We start from the raw sequence: 21314 nt of genomic DNA on the forward strand, positions 1-21314 counted from the left end.
CTTCTGATGTCTATGTCAGAAGCTTTCTCTGTCACTTTCACTTCAAATAAAAATCTACACAAAGCTCTGAGTGACTGAAACTGTCTTTGGTCTGGAGTTAAATCTTCTTTGGGGACCACAAACCCAGCAACACCATTCACTGTAGGCTTCCTTCACTTCCACTGCAGGGGGCACAGGTTTGATCCCTAGTTGGGAAACTAAGATCACACATGCTGTGTTGCAAAAAAAAAAAAAATAGTATATGCATACATATATGTATAAGTGAGTCATGAGTCACTTTGCTGTATGGCAGAAATGAACACAACATCGTAAATCAACTCTACTTCAAAAAAAAAAAACACACACACACTTCATTTCAAGGGTAGGCACTTAGGATTGCTGTCTGCCACCTGCATCTTTGAAGTGGTTCAGACTCAAAAACAGGAAAACGAGTTGCTCCTTACGGAACCCCTGAAACCAAAGCCACCTGTGAGGCCCTTCCAACGTCTCCTCATCCTCTGATTTCACTAATGTTCACTTGGCCCCTGGGACCTTCTTCCCATCCTCAGAAAATGCCAAGTTCATTATTTCCATCTTAGGTCTTTGCTTTTTCTGTCTTTCCTAGTGCTCCCCAGGGCTGGTTCCTCATTGTCTCCCAGGCTTCCCCTCAGAGAAGCCCACCTGCCCACCCAACCAAACACACGTGTGTCCATCACATGGCCCTAGTTTATTGGCTCAGAGTCTCTAAAACTATTCCATGCGTATGTTCACCTGTTGATCACCCTGCCTTCTTCCTTGTGTGTGTTTCATTCATTGCTGTGGTCCCAGTGCCTAGAACAGTCCCTGTAAAATAGCTTGAGACACATTTGTTGAATAAATAAACCAAACACTTAAAAAAAAAAAAAAAAAGATTGTCTTTAATAGCAAAATTACACTATGGAAAATTGGGAAAATCCAGAATACAAAATACAGAAAGGACAGCTTCGGATCTTTAACATTTTGATCATCAAAGCATGAATTGTATCTGCCCTCCTTTCCATGTCTCCTGTGTGCATGTAGGTCTGTCAGTGTTATCAGTGGTGTGTCTGCGTGTCAATGACATGTTAGTGTGCAGTGTGCATGCATAGATAGGCTTCCTAAGCTTCCTAGGCTTTCTAGGCTTCCTAAGGGGTCTCGGCCCCTCAGGTCTCCCTAAGTCCTAAACTGCCCTTCCGCATCGTCCTGTTCCTGAGAACAGCTCTTCATGGAGGGCCATTGGTGGGCCCTGGGGTGGTAAACATTAAGGCTCGGTAACGTAACCATGAGGTAGCTGAGGTCTTCTTCATCTCCAGATGTGAGGATAGGGCCTCCAAGGGGCTGGCTCATGTCACAGAGGCCATACAGCTGGTAAACCATGATTCCAATGACCTGAAGACACCAAGGCCTGGGTTCTCTCTACCTGGCCTTCAGGCCTCTCCAACCTGATTACTTGCCTACTGGCAAGGTGCTGCTCAGAGGGTCCAGATCTCATTAATGAAAGCTAAGAGGGGGATCCCTGGGTCGGGGGTGCGGGGTGCAGTCACATCCACCAGTCCATGGACTCTTTGGGCAAGGCCCTGACAATGACCATACAGTGCGGTAGCCCCTTAGACAGGATCCTCTCTGCCTCCTGACCCTCCCAGCCCAGCCCCTGCAGCTCAAGGACCCTGAGCTTGGGCATGGTGAGGCAGGAGGCGAGGATCTCCTGTGGGGAAGGCATTTCCGGGGTGACAAGTGGCCCCAGCAGGCACAGACTCTCCAGGGCTGGCATGCCCTCCAGGACAGACAGGCCAGGGGCCGAGAGGCCCCGAACGGTCAGCGGATCTTCCGCACATCTCGGAGGTGGCGGCTGATGGCCAGGAGGGTGCTGTCGGCCGAGAGGGTACAGCCCAGCACCTCCAGCCTCTGCAGGTAGTTCAGCTCCTGCAGGCCCATATCCAGCCCCGTCTCAGTCACTCGGTAGGTGCCACCCAGCACCAGCGAGCGCAGGGCGCGGAAACGTGTGAGGCCCTGCAGGTGCTCGTCGCGGAAGGCGGGGACGCGGTCCAGCACAATGCACTCGAGCAGGGGCAGCACCGTGGGGTCCTGCTCTTTATGGAGCCAGGCCATGGAGATCTCACAGCTGTGCAGCTCCAGGGTCCTCAGGGTGCAGGGCAGGCTGGTGATGGGCACCATGCTCAGGTTGGCCACATGCAGGCAGAGGCGCTTGAGGTTGGGGCACTTCTGACCCAGGGCCCTCATCAGGGCAGGGGACAGCTGGGGAGCCTGGGAGCCTGAGAACAGGTAGCCGCCCATCCGTAGGGAATGGAGCCTGGATGCCATGTACCGGCGGAGGAGGTGCCACATGACTTTGGGCCGCATCTGTAAGAGCCAGAGGTGGGAGGGTGTCTGGACCAGAGATACGGGGCATCTTCCAGGGACCCCACCCACCTGGAGACAGACAAGCCCCAGGTAGGGTTCTGGGGCTTCCTGGGAATTCTGTCCTTCCCTCACCAGCCTTACTCAACCAGATACCTTTCCAGAAGTAACAGGATGGTTTAACCCCATCATTTTGACCTCTAAGTTTGAACAAAAGCAATGGTGGATAAGAGACCATCATAACATATCTGTCTCTACCAGGACAGTGAGTCTCATTACCTTCTGGAATAAGTAAGAAAGTGAAACAACAACAACAAAAAGCCTGTTTCTAAACCTTTCAATTCCTTGCACAATGAAAATCACTGTGATCTGTATATATACCCTAGGAAAATTTTACTGCTGATTTATGAAATAATACTATTGATTCCAGGCTTAATAAAACTTTATACCTTTTAAGATTTTAAAAAAAGTGAATCCACCCAGCAATATTTTTATCTCTTTTTCTTTTTTTTTGGCCATCCCATGTGGTATGTGGGATATTAGTTCACCAACCAGGGATCAAACCCTCGCCTCCTGCAGTGGAAGCCTGGAGTCTTAACCACTGAACCACCAAGGAAGTGCCTATCCCATTCTTAATGACCACCTCTTCATAGAAATGAGCAACACAAAATAAAAACTGAAAAAGGTTAAAACTGCCCAGGGTAAATTAGATGTAAACAAACAAACAAACAAAAAATCATAGCTTAGTAATAGTGAAAGCTGTAAAATTTAACCCTGGGAAGTTAGACTTGTAGAAAACAAACTATAAATAACTAGTATTTCATGTATTTTATCATATGTACAGTTTACCTTTAAAAAAAAAAAAGAAAAAAAGAAACTGCATACCATAGAATTTGTTGACTTTTTTTTTGGTAAATATGACTTTTTTATTAGCAAAATCCATGACCAGGCAAGACGATATTCTGCTGTTTTTCAGCTATTCCTTTTCTGTTGGGTTCTTGGTATCCCTAATCCTTTTATTCCTAAATTCATGTTTTTCACACTTTCATTGAAATATAGTTAATTTACAGTGTGTTACAATGTATTAGTTTTGGTGCAGAGCGAAGTGATTCAGTGATTGCTATTTTGGTGTACAGCTATATATATATGTAAAAGAGTTAATCACTCAGTCATGTCTGACTCTTTGTGACTCCATGGACTGTCACCCACCGGGCTCCTCTGTCCATGGAGTTCTCTAGGCAAGAATACTAGAGCGGGTAGTCATTCCCTTCTCCAGGAGACCTTTCTGACCCAGGGATCAAACCCAGGTCTTCTGAATTTCAGGCAGCTTCTTTACCACCTGAGCCACCAGAGAAGCCCATATGTGTATATATATGGATGAATATATATATATATGGCTGGATCTATATATATATATTTTATATTCTATTCCATTTTAGGTTATTATAAGATATTGAGTATTGCTCCAACTGTGCTATACAGTAGGTCTTCGTTGGTTACCTATTTTATATATAGTAGTATGTATATTTTAATCTCAAACTCCTAATTTATCCCTCCCCCCCTGTTAACTACTCTTGATAGAGGAATCAGATCTTCCTGATCAAATTCAGACCTGCAAATTTGGGCTGAGGAAAGGGATTCACTAGAAACACTGGCCACTAAAAGGTAACTCACAAGAGTGGAAGCCACTGCTGGCAAAATAGCAAATGGCCACAAAGCCAGAAGTTGAAGCATTTTTACTTGTAAAAAGACAAATGAGAAAATCCTTTAAGTTTCATGATATCAAACACTAGCCAGGATGTGGAAAAGCAGTTCTTGGGTCCTGCTGGTGGGACTTGGTCTGGCTACTTTGAAATGCAATCTGATTTTTACTGAAATTTAAAATATGGACCCCCACTGGCACCTGTTTTGTTTTTTCAAATACAGGAACATCTACTGCCTTTCTGGGAAAGAACAAGGTGACTTGGGTGACAGAAGCAGGGAGAGACCTTACTTTCCAATGTTTATAATTTTGTATATTTTCAATCCTGTGCATTTATCTCTGAGCGCCCCCAACACTTATGTTTTTTTAAACGAATTCTTTAGTTGGTTTAAATGAACACACTGCCTAACCTAGTAATACCTGTTTTGTGGAATTTACCTTACAGAAACGTTGGTTTCTGACATCATGGTTTTAACAGCAAAAATGTCCAGTGATAACAGCCATGTAGATAGCAACTAAGAACAAAGAGGATTCAGAGATTCAAAGGTGGGTAACTCCTCAAGACATGCAGGAAGGAGTGGCAAAATGATACCTTCAGGGTTAAAGAAAAAAGAAACAATACTATGTACTTTTGTTGTTTAGCTGCTAAGTCATGTCTGACTCTTTTGTGACCCCATGGACTGTAGCCCAACAGGCTCCTCAGTCCAAGGGATTCTCCAGGCAAGAATGCTGGAGTGGGTTGCCATTTCCTTCTCCAGGGGATCTTCCTGACCCAGTGATTGAACTGGCGTCTCTTATGTGTCCTTCAACGGCAAGCAGATTCTTTACCACTAGCCCCACCTGGGAAGACTATTATATATATATTATAATTTATATGGGTACAATTCTTTCAACCATAATGGTTAACTTGTATTGAGTAACTACTGTTTGCCAGATGCAGCGCTGAGCATTGAACTAGAAGGCTCACACAGTACCTGGTTGCAAGGCAGGTCTCCGTCCCCACCCCACCCCCCTACTGGAAAAATGCATTGGCCGAATCTTGCTGCAAGAGTACAACTATGATTCAACACAGCCTGACCCCAAATGCCAATCCTGCTCTTGTAACCACTGCCCTTTCTTTCCCTATAAAGCCCCAAGGCTCCAAAAGCATAGAAAATGCTACAGAAGGAAATTCCACACATAATAGTGGTTATTCTGGGGAAGGGTAGAGATACCAGGGGATGACTGTCAAAGGCTCTTGCTTCATTTGTGACAATATTTCAATTTTTTTTGGTTTTGTTTTAATTTAGATATAATTAACATATAACACTTATTAGTTTCAGGCATACAACATAATGATTCAATACTTATATGTATTATGACATGATCATCACAATAAGTCTAGTTAATACCCATCACCATACATAGTTATACTACTTCCACATTTTTGTAAGAATTATTCATGATGTGTGATTTTAAAAAGTTAAACCTCAAAAAGAGAAATGTAAAACAAATGTCCTAGTTAATATCTGTTATGGGTACTAAAGTGTTTTAGAAGTGGACTCATCTGCAACTGATTTTGAAGCATACTTAAAAAATCAAATGGGAAAACAAAATAAACAAACATTTGGAAAATAAAAGCTTGATGGAAAGAGGGATGGATGGATGAAGAGATGATACAACAAATGTATTAAGTATTAGTGGTGGGCAACTCTGTGTTCTCTGTACTGTTCTTTTAACTATTATATACGTTTGAAAGTTTTCATAATAAAATAGTCTGGTGGCTTGGAGGTAAAGAATCCGCCTGTCAATGCAATGGGTCGGGAAGATCCCCCAGAGGAGGAAATGGCAACCCACTCCAGTATTCTCACCTGGGAAATCCCATGGACAGAGGAGCCTGGTGGGCTATAGTCCATGGGGTTGCAAAAAGTTGGACACGACTGAGTGACCAACACCAACCTAACACTAACAGGTGATTCATATGCACAATAAAGTTTGAGACACGGTCTTATAAAGCTGTTTGTGATAGTAGAAAGTTGGAAATAATCTAATCATCTGTCAACAGGAAAATAGAGAAACAAACTGTGGTATATTCATTTAACAGCAATTAAAAGGAATGAATTAGATTTACAAGTACTAATTAGAGTAAATCTCAAAAGTGATGTGTGAATAAAGTTGGTAATGGGTGGATATATTAATATAAGTAAAATAGCATTTAATTATCTAAAGAGTAGTTTTATCTCCATTTTAGAAACACATTAACAATACTGTATATTGCTTATAAGCACATACATAGGCAGTAAATAAAAACATGAAGGGATACAAATCCACTTTATAGTCACGGTTATCTCTGAGGAGGGTTTCAAAAGTGCAAGAAACATATGTGCAAATGTTGTATGCATATGTTCGTATAGAAACATTTGTATGTGTATTTCACAAGATCTGCAGTGAATAAAGCCAAAGGTTTAAAAAGATTAAATCTAGGTGGTAAGTACATAGTTTCAGATATATATCCTCTATACATTTCTATATCTATTTGAAATAGTTCATAATAAAAAGAAAAATGCAAAGGGCCAACTCATTGGAAAAGACCCGATGCTGGGAAAGATTGAAGGCAAAAGGAGAAGGGGGCAGCAGAGGATGAGATGGTTAGAGAGGATCACTAAGTCAATGGACATGAATTTGAGCGACTCCAGGAAATCAGTGAAGGACAGGGGAGCCTGGTGTGCTGTAGTTCATAGGGTGGCAAAGAGTCGGGCAACTTAGCGACTGAACAACAACAAAGAAAAATAAATAAAGCACAAGTGGGAGAAAGTTGAAATGATTTGGTTGACTACTCAGGAGATTAATTCTAGAACTAAGTCGACTATAGAAAATTTCTCCATGAAAACTCATCCATAAGCTCTTTTCCTGCAAGACCTTGGTTACACCCATTCTGGAAATGGGGAAGCTGAGGCCTGGAGGTCACTGCAGAGCAAGTAAGGGACACGGGCGGGACGCACCCGGGAGAGCCTCGCTCGAAACACAGGGTTGGAGGCGTGGTCTTCGAAGTCTGACCAACCCGACCTCGGCCCAGGCCTGCCCGGCCAGACCCGCATACCGTGTAGAGCGTCAGGTCGACGTGTCGCCACAGCCACCGGTCGTCCACCAGCTTCTTCCAGTGGTGACAGACCCTGGGGGAGGGGACCCGCCGTTAGAACGACCCCGGCCCCGCGAGGATCAGATGTGCATCTCCTGATACGCCCCCCGCCTGGCCCTTCCCTCCCGCAGGGGGCGGCCGCACCTGGAGATTCGGATCCGATCCCGGACCGGGAGATAAGAGAAGATCTCCAGCAGGACCGAGTCGGGCAAGTCGGCAAAAGTCGCCATGATCCCGTTGACACGCACTTCCGCTTCCGACTAAAGGAACCCGGGTACTCGCCCTGTGGGGGCCCTAAGAAGCGGGGGGAAAAGAGGGTGCGGACAGGGAGGTGGTCGCAGTTTCCGGCAGCTGACGGAGTTTCGGCTTTCCTCTTCAGGGGATGTGGCTGGATCTGGCAGCCAGTCCAGCACGGTATCAGAACTCCGCACAGAGGATGGGGCTAGGGACTGGGACCTAGCCCGGAAGGCGTGGCTAAGGCGATAACGAAGTCCAGGGCGGGGTTAAGGTGGGAACAAGACTCGGGGGCGGGGCCGGAGAGGCGGGCCAAACACAAAAGGCGTGGCTCGGTCGACATTGAGGCCTGAGGCGGGGTTAAGGGCGGGAACGAGACTGGGGGCGTGGCTGGAGATTAGGACGGAGCTCCTAATGCGTGACTGGGCGATTAAGTGAAGTGAAGCTGCTCAGTAGTGTCCGACTCCTTGCGACCCCATGGACTGTAGCCTACCAGGCTTCTCAGTCCATGGGATTTTCCAGGCAAGAGTACTGGAGTGGGCTGCTGATGCCGAGCCCTAAAGGGCGGGACCAAAAGCGGAGCTCTAGGCAGAGAGAGAAGTCCCTATTTTTTTACTTAATAATGCTTTTTTGTGCATGAGAATAAATTTGTAGAAGTGATATAGCTTGTTAAAAGACACTGAATTTTTTACTTTTACTGATGGCGCCAAATTGTTCTTCACAGAGCCTGAATTGACACTTCCTGCACATATATAACACTCATTTTTAAAGTTGCCAAGTCATAAGGGCAGTGAAATTTATTGAAACACTCCTGTATTGATGAGCATTCAGGTTGATTCCAGGCAAGCTAAACAATACTGGAGCTAAACATTCTCTTATATACATATATTAGTTCAGTTCAGTTCAGTCACTCAGTCGTGTCTGATTCTTTGGGAACCCATGGACTGCAGCACACCAGGCTTTCCTGTTCATCACCAACTCCCGGAGTTCGCTCAAACTCATGTCCATCGAGTTGGTGATGCCATCTAACCATCTCATCCTCTGTCGTCCCCTTCTCCTCCTGCCTTCAATCTTTCCTAGCATCAGGGTCTTTTCCAATGAGTCAGATCTTTGCATCAGGTGGCGAAAGTATATATACATATATGTGTAACATATACTAAGATTCCACAAGCTGTACAGCATAGCAAGACAACAAAATCCCCAACAAACAAACAAAAAACCATGTATTGCCATTATAGGCTCTTGAAAGTGTGATTTGGCAAAAGCTATTCAAAATTACACTCTCACTGAATTTTGTCATACTATTTGAGGAAAGAACTACATAATTGGAGAATAAGACCTGCACTGTAATAACTGTTTAGCTGATGACTTTCCTAAATTAATTCATTTAAAAAACACTCAGTTCAGTTCAGTCGCTCTTCAACCCCATGAATCGCAGCATGCCAGGCCTCCCTGTCTATCACCAACTCCTGGAGTTCACCCAAACTCATGTGCATCGAGTCAGTGATGCCATCCAGCCATCTCATCCTCTGTCGTCCCCTTCTCCTCCTGCCCCCAATCCCTCCCAGCATCAGGGTCTTTTCCAGTGAGACAACTCTTCGCATGAGGCATGTCCTTTGACACATGAATCCAATTCCTGGTTTGATTTGTCATATATAAATAGAGTGTATTTATAATAGAAACATAGAAAGTATATATTACATATATGTCTGTGTGTGTGTGTGTGTGTATATATAGCTTTTACTAACTCACACTCTCGGGAGCCTATAATGGTAATACATGGTTTTGGTTTGTTTGTTGGGGGCTTTGTTGTTTTGCCATGCTGTGCAGCTTGTGGGGTCTTAGTTCCCTAAGCAGGGACTGAAGCCAGACCACTGCAGCAAAAGTGCTGAGTCCTAACCACTGGACCACCATGTAATCCCCTGGCAAAATATGTTTTTAATACACGCACACACAGAAGAAATTGTGTATGAAATGCCAAACTGGGACTTCCCTGGTCGTCCAATGGTTGACGTGGTGGTCCACTGGACTCTGGTAGTCCAGGGCTTTCTGGTTTCCTCATCTTAATAGGTTGACTACCTGACTACCACAGTGTTTTACTTTTTATGTATTTATTTATGGATAAGTGAAAGAAATATAGGTTTTTTAAGCTTTATTCAGATATAGTTGATAGATAGTTGCAGAAATTTAACACATACATCTAAAAGAGTTTGCTTTTTTAAATTTTCTTTTGGCCAGCTCTACAGTGCATGTGGGATCTTAATTCCCCCACCAGGGATCATGCAAACATCATGTTGCTTGCTAGGGCTTCAAGCCCAGATTTTTCTGATGCCAGAGTGTGGGCATCTCTCTGGCTGTGATTCTCTCTAGAAAGCCCATGGCATCATGAAGGGGCAATGCCTCTGTCAGTTACACAGGTTTCCTAGGAACCATCTCCTCCCCATCAAGCAAACAGGAGTGGAAGGATGGGCACCCCCACATAGAATTTCCTCCGGGTCAGAAATTTAGGTAATAAGGGGCAGAGGAGCCCTGCTCAGCTTGCGCCTTGAGTTGTGACTCAGAACTCTCCTTCCTAGGAAACACCTAGCTCCTCCCAGTAGCAGATGACAGCAGATCCTTTTGAGGCCCCGATGGGAGAGTGGGGCTGTCCTGGCCCCCAGTGGGCAGGTACTGAGTCTCTTCATGAGAAGTTCTGAATGACATTTATCAGGAAATAGAAGTCTCTAATGTGAGTCTGGAGACGGAAATGGCAACCCAATCCAGTACTCTTGCCTGGAAAATCCTATGGACGGAGGAGCCCGGTAGGCTGCAGTCCATGGGGTCACTAAGAGTCGGACACGACTGAGTGACTTCACTTTCACTTTTCACTTTCATGCATTGGAGAAGGAAATGGCAACCCACTCCAGTGTTCTTGCCTGGAGAATCCCAGGGACAGGGGATCCTGGTGGGCTGCCATCTATGGGGTCACACAGAGTTGGACACAACTGAAGTGACTTAGCAGCAACAGCAGCTCTAATGTGAATTGTCCAGTCTCCTGAGGCCTTTCCATATCCCACCCAGCTCTGGAGGAGGGAGTCCTTGCAGCAGTGGCAGCCTAGTCCTGGGACTTCCCATGGCCCATTCCCTCCACTTCCTCAGGATGCCTTAGCCCAGTTGGGACTGGCAGGCCCCAGTAGATCCCCAAGCTCCCAACAATCCCAGGCTTTATTTCCCTCCCCTTTCAGCAGCACTCTTCACCCCTTTTCAATCTCCCCCAGCCCATAGGCTCAGCAACACAATCCTGTGTTTTAGCTATCTCTATTTTAATTAAAAAAAATTTTTTTTTAATTTGTGGGGTTTCTTTTGAGGAAAGGGTTTTCTGTTTTTTTCTTGCTGTGTTGCATGGCTTTCAGGATCTTAGTTCTGCAGCCAAGGACAGAACCCAGGCCCTAGGCAGTGAGAGAGTAGAGTCCTAACCACTGGACCACCAGGGAACTGCCTAGCTACCTTTGAATGAAACATAAAAAATGAGTGAGAACTTTTTTTTTTTAAATAACACTTACTTCCCTGGTGGTCCAATAGTTAAGACTTTGTTCTTCCACTGCATCGGGTATGGGTTCAGCCCCTGGTCAGGATGCTAAGATCGGATATGCTATTTGGTATGGCGAAAAAGCCCAAAATTTCTTCTGGGACTTCCCTGGAGGTCTAGTGGTTAAGAATCTGCCTTGCAATGCAGGGGATGGGGGTTCAATCCCTGGTCGGGGAACAAAGATCCCACATACCGCAACTAAGACCCAATGCAGCCAAATCAACTGATAAATTTTTTTAATTTACTTTGCCCCTCATTACAAGAGTAACATATGTCCATTGTAGATAACTGGGAAAACACCAAAAGCACCAAAAAAGAGGAATATGCTCAGCAATTCTGCTGTCTAGTGGTCAACACCATCAACAGCGGGTGTGACCTAGTTTTTCTATGTGAATGCAAAGATGTGCTCTTTCTAAACTTCCCCAGGCACACCAGTCCCTTCAAGCTTACCCCTTACATTCCATCTCCCTTCTTGCCCCATCTATTCTTCTGGATGAGGAAAAGGAGAATCAGAGAGGGGAATGTTGGAATCATGTGTGAGCATGTGTGCCTGCTAAGTCGCTTCAATCGTGTCTGACTCTGCAACTCCATGGACTGTAGCCCACCAGGCTCCTCTGTCCATGGGATTCTCCAAGCAAGAATACTGGAGTGGGTTGCTATTTCCTTCTCCAGGGGATCTTCCCGACCCAGGCAGGCGGGTTCTTTACCACTAGCGCCATCTGGGAAGCCCGTTGAGACCATGCAGCTTAATATTAAGGAATGAGACTGAGGTTTTGATTCATCATCTGGATCTGTGTCTCCAATCTGAATAAACTTTCCATTAAGATTCCCTGCCCTCTGAAGCCCACTCAGTGGGATTCTGCAGAGGTTGGAGAAACAACAGATTTCTGCCCTGAGGCAGAAAAAAGAAAAAATCCTGAGGCAGGAAGGCCCCTGAGTCTAGTGTTTGAGGCGGCACTTCTTGAGCCAGTTCCTTAACTCAGGGCAGCCCCGACAGGGTCGCAAAGCATCCATCCTTTCCCCAGGAAGGTATCTCACGTCTTCTGCCTAATCTTGCATCTTATTTTGAGAAAGTGGATTGGGTGAATCAGAGGTTGCCGCCCCCTTTTCAGAGTGAATCCTTTTAGGCTAGTCAAACTAGAATTCTGTCTGCTGAGAAGAAACAGTTCAATAGTGAGTTCTACAGGCAGGTTGGATTTAGGAAGGGGTGTTCCCTGTTCCACCAGCCCTGGGGAAACATATCAGTCCAGGGGCTGCTCTGGGGCTGAAAAGCAAGGTTGGGATCTGGTACACAGTGCCCTCTGTAGGGCAGGAGCGACCTTCCTTGAAGTCAAAGACCTGGGAGCTCTTGCACGCGTGCTGGTTTCCAGCTTCCTCATCAGTGCTGCATTCTGATAAGAGCTGAACTCCATTCTGGAGTGCTGGTAAGTGCTGGTACCCAGGCCAGAATCAGAAGAGTCCTTCACTTACTGATTGTAGTCAGCAACCCAGATGTCCCTGGGGACAGGCGAGATAGCCAGAGGGGAGGGATGAGTAAAACGCTTCCGGGGTCCAGCCCTGAATGAAGGCAGCGGGGCGGAGAGTACAACTGCAGGACTTGATCCAGGCTCCTGTTAGAGGCTTCGTTGGGCTCAGGAACAGGAGGTCAACCCTGTTCCCTCGGGATGTGCCTGGGCGTCCCCACCAGATGCCACACTAGACGGTGTCTCGGCACAACGAAGTGCCTTCAACCAAGGGCCTCCAAAAGGCTGGGCGCCGGTCCAAGACCGCTGACACTCCACTCCTCTCCCCAGCCGGGACCCTCATTCGGCCCAACGCTCCGTCCACAGGTGTCCCCCTGCCCAGGCTTGGAAGCCCAAAACCGCTCCTGGGAACTGCAAGCCCACATCTTACCCTGGGATGAGCACTCCGTGGCGTGTTGACAGGCACGGGGGGGAGGGGTGGAGCTTCCGGTTGCGCACTTCCGCTTCCTGTTTTAGCGTAGGTTCTTAGTGTCTACTCTGGCCTGGGTTTAGCAGTCGTGCGAGGAGGTTGTGGCGTCTGCTGCTTCCAGGCGATTTGAGGTGAGGGAGCCAGGTGGAGGAATCCGGAGTCGGGGAAAGGTGAGGGGACCCGGCCTTCGAGGATCCGCTGGCCTGCGAGAGGCTCGGCTCGGTCTTCAGGCTACCTGGAGTGGGTCGGGGCCTGGGCGGGTTACTGGAGGGGAGGAGCGCGGCTGCCCGGCGTCCGCGGTAGCCCTGGGGTCCGAAGTCCTGGGACACGGAACTAGGGGCCTGGGGAGACTCCGATCTAAGGGAGTGATGGGGACGGGGAGTGATGGGGACGTGAACGTTAAGTCTCAATAACCGGGGGTCTTGGGACCTAGGGAACCCCTGAAGTCTCGATTCAGCTGCCTCCCAGTCCTCGCTTTGTGTTGCTCCAGCCAGGATGATCGAGGTTGTTTGCAACGACCGTCTGGGAAAGAAGGTGCGCGTTAAGTGCAAGTATCCACTGCCGACCAAGGTGCTGTAGCTTCCGGGGGATGCTTGGCATGAGGCAGGCAACTCAGTCTTTGTTTTAGGGTGATTGTAATTAAACCTGGGGGTTGGGGCGGGAATGGGGAGAGTCCCCTTTCCATTTTCCTTAACTCCTCTGCGTCCAGTACGGATGACACCATCGGGGACCTTAAGAAGCTGATCGCAGCCCAAACTGGCACCCGTTGGAACAAGATCGTATTGAAGAAGTGGTGAGTACAGGGGTAGAACTAGGGGCTGGACAGGAGCAGGCCAGAAGAGTTTGGTTGAGGGAGGGCTGCAGCCAGCCCTTTGTTTAGGCAGAACTTTTTCAGCTGGTCTCTGGGGTGAAGAGCCTCCTTAGATTTTTTTCTAAAAAGTTTTTATCCCACAGGTACACGATTTTTAAGGACCATGTGTCTCTGGGGGACTGTATCCTTTTTTGACTTTTTGAGGAAGGATCTACATACCCAGACTTGGTTCCCTATGTTCAATACTCAGGTCTGTATGAGGTTATGCCCATAAGCTATTTAACTTAGAATGTGACACATGGTAAGTATTTAGAGAGTGGGAGCCATCTAATTATTTTGTTGGGGGAGGAGGGTGGTTGGTTAAATATTTTGACTTGGCTTGTAAGACTTTGACACTTTCTGGTCAAAATATTTATTTACTAAGCTCCACCTGAGGGGGGACAGGAGATCAGGGTGGAGCGAGATTCCAGGATGTCTGTTGTGCAGAAGGAACATGAACTTTTTACAAAGTTTGGATTCTTTCCAAATCAAAATTATCCAGTCCCAAATGTTGCAGTTGTGAGAGATGGGGATGGGGATGGAGCCCACCTTAAGGATTCCTTAACACCTTCACTTCAGATGAAATCCACGATGGGATGAACCTGGAGCTTTATTACCAATAGAGCAGAATTCCTTCTTCCTGCCCTTCTCCCTCCTCCCACCCTCACTCCCCACACTAATATGGATGCTTGTTTTTGGAAACTCATGTTAATAAAAACTTAGAGGCTGCTTTGTTGTCATCTTTGAGTGAGAGTTATCTCTTGAGCGGAGGGTTGGTATCTGGTTGTCACTGTTCTAAGTACCCACCCAGCTGCTCAATAAGACTTCAAGATTGGATCAAGGAGGGAGTCAGTAGATTGGGAACCTGAGTGGAAGACCAGAGCTCTGGGGCTAGCCATCTGTCTCTGGGCCGCCCTGGTGGCTCAGACAGTAAAGAATCTGCCTGCAATGCGGGAGACCTGGGTTTGATCCCCTGGAGAAGAGAATGGCAATCCACTCCTGTATTCTTGCCTGGAGAATTCCATGAACAGAGGAGCCAGCCAGGCTACACAGTCCATGGGGTCACAAATAGTTGGACACAACTGAGTGACTAACACTTTTCTGAAGGTCAAAAGATCCTGGGATTATTGTCATCAATAGACCAAGGATCCTCTGGGCAAGGACCTTAGAATTAATAATAGTTAGGAATACAGGTTTAGATTCACACAGACTGGGTGTGGAACCCCAGCCCTACCACCAACTGTGATCCTGGGTAGTTACTTAATCTCCCTTAACCTTCATTTCCTTATCCAATCTGGAACTGATTGTGTTTACTTCATTGGTATGTTGTGAAGTAGAGATGAGATAAGCATGATTAAGCAGCCACAGTTCTTGGCACCTGTGAAATGCTAGTGGACAGAGTAAAACAGTGTGACCTAGGCTATTCAGCCCTTGCCGATCCTCTGTTTCTTCCTCTAAAAAGGGGCACCATGATGACACCCACATCTCCATGAAATAATGAGATAATGCAGTTAAAACAGCAGGATGTCTGGTGCTATATCCATCTCTGGCCTTCTTCCTTCAGGTATGAGTAGACAGGAGATCAAACACTCCATTTCTGTTCCCTTGGCCACAGCTCCTGAGGTCAGCCTTGACCTTGTCCTTACCCAGAGCCACATTCTGGAGCTGCTTTTGAAAGTTTCACCTAGAACCTTGCTCCAAGCCTTCTCCCCTCTCTGTGTATTGACCTGGTAGGTCCTTCCTCAGGACATAACCATGTTCAAGTCTAGTCCACTGCTCCCCCCGCACCCCCCCCCCCAGGCCTTATGCTTTCTTTTTGCCATCAAGCTTCTTGGGACGCAGTCGTGCAGACTGCCTGGGATGCTGGTCTATAGTCCACTAAAGCTGGTCTCTCCTTGGTCTCCACTGGCCTCCTTTTTACCTGCCCCCTTGACTTCCCTACTGTCCGTAGGATTCCCCTTCCTCCTGACAAATCAGAAATATGTGTCTTCTGGTACCCCTGCTCTTTTAGCTCAGTCTCCTCCTAATCTGTCTGCTTAGAAAATAAACCCCCATCCCCCCAATTCTTTTTTAAATTTTATGACAGCCTTGACATGCTGGAGTCCTTGTTTTCAAATCAGCATAGAAAAGTACAAGCTAAAAGTAAGACCACCCTCCTGGCCTCATTCTCTCTCCTGAGGTGAAGCCTTTTTCAGTGTATTTCTGTAAACTTCCATTAAAAATATTGTTTTAATTAATATTAATTTTTAGTTATTTACTTGGCAGCACATGTCATGTAAATCCTTAGTTGTGGCATGTGGGATCTGGTTCCCTGACCAGGGGTTGAACCAGGTCCCCATCCATTGGGAGCATGGAGTCTTAGCCACTGGACCCCCAGGAAGTCCCCAATTTAATTTTTTTTTTAATTACTATGCTAATATCTGCTTGTAAAAAAAATCCACACATTTGCAAAAAATTAAGTTTCTTACTTATATAACATCCCTAATGACAGTGGCAATAATTAACATTTGAGTGAATCCAGAAATTTTCTGAAATACAATTGGAAAAATTATACATTCTATAATATTTGTTTTCCATTCAGTAGTTTTTTTAATGCTTTTTATTTTTCTATATTAATGATTTTTTTGTCTCATTCTTTTTAATTGGTATTTTTATTGAATTTTTTTTGGCCTTTTTTTACATAAAAGGGCAGTATGCAGGAGGGATTTTTGTGGTGATGGAATTGCCACATCTGGAATTATGGTGGTGAATGCAGGACTCCGCATTTGTCAACCAGGATATAGAAAGATCAAGTGCAGCCAGTCAAACAGATCCATATGTATAAGTGAATTACAAGACCCCACTGAAGGAGGTGGGGGAGAAAGGAGCTGATCTAAATAATTTTCTAAAATGTATTTTGATTTGATACTATAAGGCTAAAGACAAAAAGAATTACACACAAACATTGTACTATAGTTGGTAAATATGTTCCTCATAGAATGATTTTGCAATTTCCAAACTAGTCTTACTAATATACATCTGTTCACACACAGAGTTGGATACATATATTGCAGATAATTATAACCAGGTGTCTTGCTGCTGGAGAAAGAAGTTACTGTGAAAGAGGGTGAATAGAACCCCATGGGACTGATTAGAGTTGGAAGCATCAGTATGAACTCATGATTTTCATTTAAAACATTACAGACATACATAGAAATACAGTTACGTGCATATGTACATACATTTCCTTGTTTATCCATTTAGAGGGACCAGAAGCAGTGATACCCCAGTATCTACTTCCAGATCTTGGTTTCTTTATATATATAATTTTACGTTTCATTTATTTTTGGCTGTGCTGGGTCTTCATTGCTGCTCAGGCTTTCCTCTAGTTGTGGTGAGGGGGGCTACTTTTCATTGCAGTGCACGGGTTTCTCACTGCAGTGGTTTCTCTTGTTGCAGAGCACAGACTCCAGGACACAGGCTTCAGTAGTTGCAGCTCCTGGGCTCTAGACACAGGCTCAGTAGTTGAGGTGCACAGGCTTAGTTGCTCCACGGCATGTGGGATCTTACTGGGCCAGGGATCAAGCCCATGTCTTCTGCATTGGCAGGTGGATTCTTTACCACTGGACCTTCAAGGAACCCCCAGATCTTAGTTTCTAAACAATATTCTCCAATAAAGGGAACCAGGGTTTCTGGGAGAAGTGAATGATTCCTGAGCTAGAGCAGGGAAAATTCAAGCTCAGGGTGGAGCATCTTGAGATAAGAAGTACTCAAAAAAGGTAGAAGCATGTTGAAAGAGCACAGAGGCCAACCTGTGAAAAAGCTCTCAGTGGCCAAATGTAGAAAAACTTGAACAACAAAAGAATAATATTGGACTATGACCCAAAGAATGAAATAAATATCCTCAACCCCATGCTCATAGAAATAAATAGCTGAAAGTGTAAATGAGTGGGGAAGAAGGGACAACCCTTCATTACAAAAGGATTTCAATTAATTGTAGAAGGAAAGAGGAAAATAAGAACTCACCAATGCTTTAAAAAAAAATCACTAATCCTTATATCATCATAGTAATAATTGGTGTAGGCAAGATGTACTAATAGATGTTAAAATTTGGGGGTGAAGGATATTTGCACAGACTCAAAAGTATCTCTTCCAAAAGTATTTACTTATTACAAAAGGGAAAATAGTTCAGATACTATCTTAACCAAGTGATCAAAAATACCACAAGTGTGGGAGGTGACCTCTAAGATGGCCCCTAATGAGCTGGGACCACACTCATACTATTGTGTAATCCCTTCCTCTTAGGCCAGACCTAACTTCTAACAATATAGCAAAAATGATGGGATATTGTTTCTGAGATTAGGTTGTGGATTCCATCTTGCCCTCTTGCTCATTAATGAAAGCCAGCCAGATACCATGTTGTGAGCTGCCTTGTTGACCCCCAGCCAATAGCCAGTGAGGAACTGTGGTCCTAAATTCCATGTTCTGTTAGCAACTAAATCCTACCAGCAACCAAATGAGGGTGCTTGGAAGCAGATCCTGCCCAGTCAAGCTTTGGGATAAGACCATAGCCGCTCCTGCTGACACCAGCTAAACTGTACTGCATTCCTGACCCATAGAAACTGAGATGGTAAATGTTAATCCACTAGATTGTAGGCTAACATGACAGCAATAGAAACCCTAATACAACCAGTAATACATTGCAACGTCATTAACCGCCTGGTACAATGCACTGAAAAGGGCATATCATCTTTGTGGTGTCCTTTCCAATGATGTATGTGCTGGTGGTGCTTAGTTGCTCAGTCGTGTCCGACTCTTTGTGACCCCATGGACTGTAGCCAACCAAGCCCCTCTGTCCGTGGGGATTCTCCAGGCAAGAATACTAGAGTGGGTTGCCATGCCCTCCACCAGGGGATCTTCCCAACCCAGGGATCGCACCCAGGTCTCCCGCATTGCAGGTGGATTCTTTACCATTTCAGCTACCAGGGAAGTCCAAACCTCAATAAATCATGAGAAAATATTGGACAGACATCATCATGTCCAAACATCAGCATGAAAGCCATTGTAGTCTTCAAAAGTATCAAGATCATGAAAGACAAGGAAAGACCTAGAAATGGTCACATCCTGGAGGAGGATATTACTAGTGAAACAGGAAATTCTTTTATTTAAAATCTAGTTTACTTAATTGTATTGGACCAATATTTATTTCTTAGTTTTCATCATCATTCTGTGGCAGAATTTCTCAGTTTTGGCACTGTTAACATTTGGGGGGATAATTCTTTGTTGTGGAGGCTGTACATTGCAGGATGTTCAGTAACATCCTCAGCCTCCACCCACTAAATGCAAGTAGCATCTCTCTCTTTTTGTGACAACCAAAAATGTCTTAATCTTGCCATATGTCCCCTGGGGAACAATATCACCCCTGGTTGACAGCCTCTATTCTATTATGTAAGATGCTAATATAAGGGATGGTTGGGTAAAGGACTTTGAGAACTATCCTACTTTTGCAGTCCAGCCTTAACTCTAAAATTATTTTTAAAAAAAGATTATTATTACTATGCTAATACATGCTTGTTTAAAAAGTCAGAATGTTATAACTTAAGTTCCTCATTTCTTCCTTCACCTGCATCACCAGTATTAGTCATTAACATCTTTGGATAAATCCAGAAATTCTCAGTGATACACAATTATTTTTATACAGTTTGAGTTAATTATAATACTCTAATAATCAGATCAGATCAGATCAGTCGCTCAGTCGTGTCCGACTCTTTGCGACCCCATGAATCGCAGCACGCCAGGCCTCCCTGTCCATCACCAACTCCCGGAGTTCACTCAGACTCACATCCATCGAGTCAGTGATGCCATCCAGCCATCTCATCCTTTGTCGTCCCCTTCTTCTCCTGCCCCCAATCCCTCCCAGCATCAGAGTCTTTTCCAGTGAGTCAACTCTTCGCATGAGGTGGCCAAAGTACTGGAGTTTCAGCTTTAGCATTATTCCTTCCAAAGAAATCGCAGGGCTGATCTCCTTCAGAATGGACTGGTTGGATTTCCTTGCTCTAATAATATAAAAAGTTAATTTTTCTTGGTCTTTTTGGTTTTATTATGCTTTCTTTTTTTTAATATATATTTATTTGGCTGCACTGGGTCTTTGTTGCGGTATGTAGGATCTAGTTCCCTGACCAGGGATTGAACCTAGGCCTCCTACTTAGGGAGTACAAAGTCTTAGCCACTGGACCACCAGAGAAGTCCCTTATTATGCTTTCATACATACTATAATTGCTATGCTGTACTATGTTTTGCTTTTTTTTTTTTTTTTCACCCAGCAATACCTACCCTTGCTATGGACCAGACACTGTTTTTGAATGCTTTCTATAGATGAACTCATTTAATCTTTACTTAAAGGATATTCATGAGACATGTTTTTTTCTTACCCTCATTTTGCAGATGGAGAAGCTGAAGTACAGAGGTTAAGTAATTTGTTAAGGTCACAGCAAGTGGCAGAGCCAGACTTTGAACTCAAAGCAATCTGGTTCCTGGGTGCTTTTAACTTTCAGCTGCATCCTGCTTCTGTAATTTGTCCTAGACATGTTTCCCTGTGTTTCATGTCACTGCGCCTCATTCTTTTTAACAGTTACATAAGGTTGTATGCTATGTTGTTCAGTTGTTAAGTCATGTCCGACTCTTTGCGATCCCATGGACTGCAGCACACCAGGCTTCCCTGTCCTTCACCATCTCCTGCAGTTTGCTCAAACTCATGTCCATGGAGTCGGTGATGCCATCCCACCATCTCATCCTCTGTCACCTTCTTCTTCTGCCCTCAATCTTTCCCACCATCAGGGTCTTTCCCAATGAGTTGGCTCTTCACATCAGGTGGTCAAAGTGATGGCATCAGGTGGAACTTCAGCTTCAGCATCCGTCCTTCCAATGAATATTCAGGACTGATTTCCTTTAGGATGGACTGGTTGGATCTCCTTGCAGTCCAAGGCACTCTCGAGTCTTCCCCAGAACCACAATTCAAAAGCATCAGTTCTTTGGCGCTCAGCCTTCCTTATTGTCCAACTTTCAACATCCATACATGACTACTGGAGAAACTGTAGCTTTGACTATACAGACCTTTGTCGGCTTAGTGATGTCTCTGCTTTTTAATACCCTGTCTAGGTTTGTCATAGCTTTCCTTTCAAGGAGCAAGTGTCTTTTAATTTCATCACTACAGTCACCATCCACAGTGATTTTGGAGCCCTAGAAAATAAAATCTGTCACTGTTTCCACTTTCCCCTTATCTATTTGCCATAAAGTGATGGGGCCAGATGCCATGATCCTAGTGTTTTTAATGTTGCATTTTAAACTAGCTTTTTCACTCTCCTCCTTCTATAGATGAACTTTAGTTGAACTCTTCCGTTTTGGTGTCCCGATCCCCACGTAAATCTACAGCCCTAGGTCTCCAACCACCTCTTCAATGTCCCTTTAGTGCCACAGCCTTCGTTTTAAATTGACTTATTCAACTGATATTTCAATAAAAAATAAATTTAAAAAGTAAGTTGATTCAAACTGAGCTCATTATCCTCCCACCCGCGCT

General features: G+C 45.0%; 2 protein-coding genes across 3 annotated transcripts; one reads left to right on the forward strand and one right to left on the reverse strand.

Annotated features, from left to right (window-relative positions):
- Positions 1-871: 871 nt before the first annotated feature.
- FBXL12 (F-box and leucine rich repeat protein 12) lies at positions 872-8113 on the reverse strand. The gene is given in 4 exon segments (XM_005897032.3): positions 872-1815; positions 1818-2358; positions 7137-7209; positions 7320-8113. Coding segments are annotated over 4 exon segments (978 nt in total). The 5' UTR covers positions 7406-8113; the 3' UTR covers positions 872-1537.
- Positions 8114-12926: 4813 nt separating this feature from the next.
- Positions 12927-14488, forward strand: UBL5 (ubiquitin like 5). Of its 2 annotated transcripts, none has more exons than XM_014483360.2 (5): positions 12927-13040; positions 13343-13460; positions 13619-13702; positions 13864-13901; positions 14339-14488. In XM_014483360.2, the coding sequence occupies exons 2-5, from the start codon at positions 13405-13407 to the stop codon at positions 14380-14382; spliced, it is 222 nt and encodes a 73-aa protein (XP_014338846.1). In that variant the 5' UTR covers positions 12927-13040; positions 13343-13404; the 3' UTR covers positions 14383-14488. The 2 variants fall into 2 exon arrangements, with proteins under 2 accessions (XP_014338846.1, XP_005910920.1); XM_005910858.3 differs by having other exon boundaries at positions 12931-13079.
- The last annotated feature ends 6826 nt before the right edge of the window (positions 14489-21314 follow it).

The sequence above is a fragment of the Bos mutus genome, chromosome 7, assembly GCF_027580195.1.
Source record: "Bos mutus isolate GX-2022 chromosome 7, NWIPB_WYAK_1.1, whole genome shotgun sequence".
NCBI classification, from domain to species: domain Eukaryota; kingdom Metazoa; phylum Chordata; class Mammalia; order Artiodactyla; family Bovidae; genus Bos; species Bos mutus.

Excerpts from the sequence above, each read along its gene's own strand:
- UBL5 (XM_014483360.2), top strand. The coding sequence starts at position 13,405 with ATGATCGAGGTTGTTTGCAACGACCGTCTGGGAAAGAAGGTGCGCGTT. Across the intron at positions 13,461-13,618 it reads AAGGTGCGCGTTAAGTGCAA|TACGGATGACACCATCGGGG; the intron begins GTATCCACTGCC and ends CTCTGCGTCCAG. Across the intron at positions 13,703-13,863 it reads AAGATCGTATTGAAGAAGTG|GTACACGATTTTTAAGGACC; the intron begins GTGAGTACAGGG and ends TTTATCCCACAG.